This window comes from Amblyomma mixtum, chromosome 3 (assembly GCF_055824585.1).
Source record: "Amblyomma mixtum isolate Tamu chromosome 3, ASM5582458v1, whole genome shotgun sequence".
Classification (NCBI taxonomy): Eukaryota; Metazoa; Arthropoda; class Arachnida; order Ixodida; family Ixodidae; genus Amblyomma; species Amblyomma mixtum.
This window is the reverse complement of record NC_143014.1, coordinates 378724408-378732231: the sequence shown is the minus strand read 5'-3', so window position 1 is coordinate 378732231 and position 7824 is coordinate 378724408. Positions and strand designations below refer to the sequence as shown.

At 46.5% G+C, this 7824-nt stretch overlaps 1 protein-coding gene across 1 annotated transcript in view; it reads left to right on the top strand.

The window, feature by feature from the left end:
* The first annotated feature begins 5223 nt into the window (after positions 1-5223).
* LOC149356926 (organic cation transporter protein-like) overlaps positions 5224-7824 on the top strand; it is a 46335-nt gene continuing 43734 nt past the window's right edge. Inside the window, exons 1-2 of the mRNA XM_089576465.1 lie at positions 5224-5374; positions 7317-7485. Of these exons, the coding sequence (XP_089432591.1) occupies positions 5224-5374; positions 7317-7485 (320 nt within the window). The remainder of the gene's footprint in view (positions 5375-7316; positions 7486-7824) is intronic.

Genomic DNA, 7824 nt, shown 5'->3' with positions numbered 1-7824 from the left:
AATGACAACACTGTCCTAAACTCATCAACGTCCTGTGCAGCTACAATATTTGGTGGTAGGTGGTTCCACTCCGACGATATTTTCGCAATAAAAGAATTTATGCAGGATGTTGTCCGGCAACGTGGAATGCCAACTTTCCGTGAGTGATCGATGTGGGATGAAAGATATGTTGGTGTTGTGATCAATGCATCTTTAAAAGTAGAGCTCATGTTGTAAATTTTAAAAAACAGACACAGACGTGACATTTTTCTGTGCAGAGCAAGAGGGGTTAACGACAAACTATTTTTGATTTTGGTGACACTGGAAGCACGATCATAGCGGCGCACAATAAAACGCGCTGCTCTATTCTGCACAGCTTTTAGGGCGTTTATAAGTGTGTTGGTGAAAGGGTCCCATAGAGAGTTAGGGTATTCTAATTTTGAGCGCACAAGTGACTTATACAGAAGAAGCTTGACAGGGGCTGGTTGAAAGTAAAAATTGCGCTTTAGGTATCCAAGCATGCGATTAGCGGAAGCTATGATAGAGCTGGCGTGTGCTTTCCAAGTTAGATCTGATGTTAGAATGACGCCGAGATATTTATAAGATTCCACGGGTGTTAGCAAGGAAGTAGAAATAGTGTAGGCAACGGGTTTTGAATTTTCGGGACTGGAAAATCGCATTACTTTGCATTTAGTCGTATTAAGCGTCATTTGCCATTGTGAACACTAGATAGAGATAGTGGTTAGGTCTGCTTGAAGTAATTCAACTTCATTCATATTTTTTATTTCGCCGTAAACGACACAGTCGTCCGCAAAGAGTCCTACTGAAGATGTTACATTGTTAGGCAGGTCATTAATATATACAAGGAACAGCAAAGGACCTATGGCAGAATCTTGTGGGACGCCGGAGGTCACAGGAATGGATGACGAGTTAAAGCCATTAGCATGTACATACTGCAATCGGATAGAAAAAGCTGTCAATCCATCTTAGCACGTTATGTTCAATATTAAGTTTATTTGGTTTGTAAAGAAGTAAGTTGTGCTACACTGTGTCAAATGCTTTGCGAAAGTATAAATAAATACAGTAAGCCTCGTTGCCATGATCAAGTATGAAGCTAATGTTGCTCGTAAGACTTATTAATTGCGTTTCGCAAGAGAAGTATTTTCTAAAACCATGTTGTGCACAGCTGAATAAAGTAGATGACTCAAGAAAGTTCGCTAGGTGAGACAGGATGACGTGCTCCATTATCTTGCAAGGAATGCTCGTTAATGATATTGGTCGATAGTTGAGTTCAAGGTGTTCGTCGCCTGATTTGACCTTACCCAATTTCCAGTCATCTGGGAGTTCACCGTCTTGTAGGGATTGCTGAAATAATTTTTGACAGTATTATGGCAGAATATACTTTAGTGTTTTTCAAAATTTTACTACTGACAATATCTGAAAGGATGGTTTCTAAAATTAAATCGGAGACCAATTGTGTTCTTCAGGAAAACGAAGTTTCTAAGCACCGGAACAGTGCCGTTATTCCTTATATCCACTCCATACCGCACCGCCTGAAAAAAATGGGGCGCACAATTTAAAATCGACGATGTGTTTTCTCCTCGCAGAAAAATTAATCAACGTGCTGAGGCGTGCAACGAAGGCGTTTCCCATTACTATGGAGTAGGGCCGGAGGTGTGTGTTCCACAATATACGCCGAAAAGAGGGTCGACTGCGTCAAAGGCAGTGTATACCGGATTCCCCATTAATGAGGTGGATTATTTGTCGGTCACACAAGACAATGTCTGAACGACCACCTGAGAGAGCACAGTAATTCATTGGCCGAGGTAGCCGGTTCAATTTTAGCTCTACACATTTCCCAACCCGAACACACGTGCACCGCTTTGCTCCATCAGACGACAGTAATTCTCAAGCAGAAGGATCAAACAGTAAGAGAGTTAGTCGAAGCTTATCACATTGATAAGGAGGGTTCTGCATGCGTTAACAGACCGTCAGTGCCGCTTGCTAGCTGCGAAACTGCCTTCCTTGAGAGGGCACTTTCTGGAAAGCAAGATAGGAATCAGCAATGATGCAGTGTTGCTTTCTGTTGTTTTTTTTTGTTTTTATTGGGTGTTCTGGCGGGAAAAGTATAACTTTAGGTGTACTTAATAAATAACCAGTTGGAAGTCAGCACACGTGTTCCCATGCTTGTTTTTTCTTCGTCTTTTTTTGCGCTCTTTACAATTTACTTCATTTATATGCACTGCACTTGAAACATATCTTTGCAATATTCTTGGACGCTGCACGCCACCCATTCAAAAAGCATAGACGCCTAACTTTTGGGTGCGTGTTTTTTTCTTTGTTAGGATGCGGAAGGCATTAATATAGATGGATTACCACGCGGTATTCTCCAGGGCCCGCTGAATAATTTACAGTTGAATTTCTTCCTCATGCTGTATCTATTTCAGTTTAAGCAGCCGAACAATGACTATGTCGTCAAAATGTGGTCACGCACCCCAAAACAGGGCAATTCAAAAGTTCGTGCAAATTATGGGAAACGCTAATTTACCAGGCTCCCTGTGCTCGTAACAGGATAAATCTGAATGTTGATTTCTGCGTGGACAAAATTATATATAAAAGCAACAATAAACATTACCTAATTGGAACAATATCCAGTTTTCTTCACTCTAAAACGAAGTTTTCTGCTCAATTTCTACTCTCATAATAACCATAGCACGTTGGTTGAATGTGCCAGTGAGGGTGGGGCAGTGATCGCCCCTTACATTATTATTTTGCGCCCATTGATGACGTTTGTACAACAAATTAGAATTATCTTGGCTAATTGATTCTTGGTGTATACTTTGTGTATTCCTGTAGCTGTTGTGTGTGTAACTACCAAAGTAACATGTCTATAGTCGTCCACACACGTCTAGAGCACTGGGAGGCCGCTCTTGCTTGAGCACTGATGACAACCGCCGCTGTCTGGCCGGCAAAATGCCGCTTTTAAAGAGACAGACAGTTAAACACGATGGATTGGAGTGTGTATGCAAGATTAGATCAAGTTTAGAGCCCTTGACCACTGGCAAATGACACAAATGTACACCTTAGTGCTCCGTTCGAGCGCTCTAGATAGGTGTGTGTGGACGGCTGTACGTTTTAAGGCGTGTTGTTGAAATGTTTCTATTTTTTTGTGTTATAATATTGCCACGCGCCTAACGCGCCGCGCGGCCTCCGCGCTGAGTCGAAGACGACGACGAAGCGGCGGTGGGCTCTCGAGGCGCGCTTGTTCTGTTCGGTGTCCTGGAACCTGCTGCTGTAATTAAAAGAAGGCTCCCAGTCTTGGGTTCTTCCCGACGCCTATTTCCACGGCCCCTCTGGTCGTGACACTGGTGGAGGTGCGGCCGATGCTCCCTACTCCTGAGGACGACTCGACGCGCCCGACTCCTACGTGACATCTTAGCGCTTAGCCATACAGCTCATCGACCAACAACAGCGTATCATCCCCAAACCAATGGTCTAACGGAACGGCTCAACAAAACATTGGCGGACATGATCTCGATGTACGTCGACGTTGAACACAAAACCTGGGATGAGGTCTTGCCTTACGTAACCTTCGCATATAATACTGCGACGCAGGAAACCACCCAGTTCATCCCGTTCCGTCTCGTGTATGGCAGAGAGGTCCGTATGATGCTAGACGCCATGCTGCCGTACGGCGACGCAGAGCTCCCCCCTGAAGCAGGCCACTTCGTGGAACAAGCAGAGCAGGCCCGTCAGCTGGCCCGCTTGCACATCAAGGACCAGCAATCCGCCGATGCCCGACACTATAACCTTCGGCACAGGGACGTGCACTACGAGCCGGGCGACCACGTGTGGGTGTGGACACCCGTGCGCCGCAAGGGATTGTGCGAAAAGCTTTTAAATAGGTATTTTGGCCCGTACAGAGTCCTGCGCCGCCTGAACAGCGTCAACTATGAAGTTGTCCCCCATGGAACTGTGATCGCCGGCCCTCACCGTCACCGGCCGGAAATCGTGCATGTAGTGCGCTTAAAGCCGTACTTTGCGCGTGACTGAGCGCTGTATGCACGCTTCGTTTCGTACCTTTCTTCCCTTACCCCACGTGTGTACTTGACTCTCCCCGCATGTCATCTAGCGCGCATTGTATAGTTCACCTCACCCCTATTTTTATTCTTTTTTTTGCTCATCCTCCTCTCCCTGTACATATCCCATTCCACATCGAGACGATGTTTGCTTTCGCGGGGGGGGGGGGGGGGGGGGGGGGGGAATAATGCCACGCGCCTAACGCGCCGCGCGGCCTCCGCGCTGAGTCGAAGACGACGACGAAGCAGCGGTGGGCTCTCGAGGCGCGCTTGTTCTGTTCGGTGTCCTGGAACCTGCTGCTGTAATTAAAAGAAGGCTCCCAGTCTTGGGTTCTTCCCGACGCCTATCTCCACGGCCCCTCTGGTCGTGACAATATCATTCGAATGCTCCGCCAAACTGTGTTATGGTGCCCAGGCTTCGTCAGGCTTCTCTTCCTTCAGGCTTGGCTGCCTCTTCCTCTGTAAACAAAAATAAACAAAAGAAAGATTCGTCTCTTAGGCAGCAGTGGTGAGCGTCGATTTTGTACGTCGCTTTCCCACCCTAGCTCGCAATGCCCTCCTTGCTGACGCGAAGTCACTCCATTCAGGTCTTCCTGTGAACACGAAATCGCTTGGGGTCAGCTTTTTCAGCCCAGCGCCTGTCCTGACTCGCTTCTGTCGTTTTCATATCATCACCATTATCACCATCAGCCTAACAGCAGACGCGGTGACTCACTGGTTGTGGTTCTAGGCTGCTGAAACCAGAAGACGCGAGTTCGATGCCGACTGCACGATCGCATTTCGATGGAGGCGAAATGCTAGAGGCTCGTGTACTGCACGATCTCAGTGCACGTTAATGATCCCCAGGCGGTCGAAATTACCGGAGCCCTTTACTATGGCGTTCTTCGTGGCTTGAATTGCTTCAGGACAAATCCCATGACCCAAACCAAGCCTAAATACACCCCCCGAAGGACCAACCCTCTCTCCATGACCTCTAATAAAATTAACCCTGCCCTCCATCAGCTGCGGGACCTTATTTTCGAGGATTTCCTAACCGCATCCGGCCGCCTTACACTCTTCTACCTAATGTAAGCGTAGCTATAACCTGAAATATTGCTTTGTTCATGTGTCGGTTGTATTACCGACACCCTATTGCAAGCAATGCTACGTTTCGCTTGTTGCAGGTATGGCCGCAGGCAGTCTCGTGTTTTCAATGCCGCTGCCCATTATTGCCGGCCTGCTGACGGCTCTTGCGCCCACCTTCTGGCTGTACAACCTGGGGCGCCTCATCGCCTCCATCGGCATCGGAGGCATCCAGAATGCCACTTTCACGATGGGTACGTGCGGGGGGAGTGAAGAGTGCTTGTCAATGATCGCTCCGCAGCAGCGCTTCAGATTCAGCGCCATAATTTTGCAGGCAATAGTAAATGTGTTTTATGAGTACCCTTCATAACAAAAGTGGCTGTGGCTCTACTCGCTGCTTCTGACGACATCGCCCATGTGATCTACGTGAAATCGGCGACAAAAGTGACCGAAGATGCGCGACCACCAGCCGAATATACTGGCGCATCACCTGGGCACCCGAATTTCAGAGATCGCGACTATGCATGGCGAGTCCATACAGCGCGCCTGCGGTGGGGCTCATCTAGAAGCGTGTACTATGTTTACCTTGGGCTTGGTGCGAATAGTGACCGTCATAATGAGTCGGCAGGCTAGCGGGCCTCTCAGCGTGTGTAGGTAATCCCATAACGCGTCACCAAGAGTACCTCATCTCAGGAACAATATTTCCTTCTTTAGATTTCAATAGCAGTGCGCCGCCGCATGCTGCCCAAATATGATTCGCGTATCGAACATCTCCGGAGACATTTTTGGTCGAATGCCGGATTGGGCACGAATGAACACGCCATGTGTAGTCATGATAGCAGAGTGCCGGGCCGCCTTGCAATGCAGCTATACATTTTTGCGCCTTTACTGCCCTGCTTTGAACAGAAGATCACTGCGTTACATATAGCTGCTAGATCCATTGAATCATACATACCCATTTTTCTTAAAACACATTTTGCGGAAAACATACTAAATATTTGAAATAAAACTGGTAACCTATGCTCATATTGGAATTGTGCATGGTCAGGTTTCATTTTTTGCTTTATACCTACAGAGTCAAAAAGTGTACCATTTCAGGCATAGCAGTTTTCGAACAGCTTTGTTGAGAACTAATTATGGTGCTGAGAACCTTGCTTACTAAATAATATATTTACTAAAGAAACTCCCCCGCATTACTAAACTTGCACATAAGCCTAATGGCCGTCAGGACTTTAATATGAATGCAAAAACCTTCCTCTCTTCATGTCCCTTATTTGCACTTTCTGCATTTGGTGCTGTACAAATATGTATTACCATTTTGCTTGCGTGCTGTTGTTATTGCCTCTTCTTCTTCCTTTTTTTTCTTTTAACAACGTAATAGTATACAATGCTTTTGTCTTATTCCCTGCTTGATGTATCATTGTTTACTTTTGTATAAATTGTACATGTCGTATTGCAAATTGTATTCTTACGTCATCCTACTGAGTAATGCGTGGGTGGCGGGGCTTGGTCAGGCAAAAGTGATCTGCCTTTTGTCCCGTCGCCTCGGACATAGTACCCCTTAAAATATCAACCAATTAATCAACCGATCAATCATTCAATCTTCAGCTGAATCCCTATCAGTACAACGCCCGCAGTTTTAATGTCGCTGCATATTGCCTCATGCGGTGTAGCATCAGTTTACTGAGCAGCGCTGTTTGCTAATCGCTCATCGACTTCAGTGCCATAATTTTGCAGTAAGTACTCAAACTATTCGATGATTACCGTTGCTTTCAACTTTGGCTAAGATCTCTCTGCAGAGGCTAACATAGCGGGGGCGATGGCTGGAGAGCGAAAAGATGTCGACGAATTAAATGTTTGCGGGTTGAGAGCACAAGTGTAGGTGTGAATTCGCAACCGCCCTTGGTGCGAGGCAAATAGGCTGAACAGTAGAACGACAAGGCAAATCGCGTTCATCTTGATCGGTGCCTGCAGAGAGCGAACGATTTTCCTGGTGTCTGCTAGCGCCTCAATACAAGCACGAACTCTTGAGCTTTTTCAGGGTAGCGCCGCCGAACGCGAAGGCCAGCCGAAAGCGAGAATAGTTGGTCTAGGGGTTGCCTTTCAGAAAGGGGTCTTTTCATTTTAATCAGACAACTTTGTTTTGTCTACCGAGTAGTTCATGCAGAAGTTCCTCTTTTTCTGTTTTTTTTTAAGTGATCGAGGTCCTGTCTACCCGGCACCGACCTCTAGGGGTGCTGGTCGCCAGCGGTGGTTGGACTACGGGACTCGTAACCCTGACCGGCATTGCGTGGCTGATGAGAGACTGGCAGCAAGTGCAGATAGTCATATCACTCTGCTACCTAATCAACGTCCTCATCTGGCTGTGAGACTGGAACACTTCTACCATTTTCTTTCATTTTCATTCATGGCATGGGGTGTTCGATACTGCACATAGCACTAACGAAAATATGCCGACCTAGTGATTCTTAAACCGATACAGTCTGCGTCCGCATTTTCAAAAAACCAAGTCCCCTTGTCGAAACGTTGGCTCTAGCAAACTGAGGTTTTCCCCTCCCTTGTTCATTTTGTGATAGCTCGCCTTAAAATAGCTTATCATAACTTTTCTTTCTTTACTCTGTTGCGCACACCTAAAAAGTTCGTTCTGCTGGAAATATTAAAACCATTTCGAAGTTCCCTCTAATTTGGGTTTTTTTCATGCACG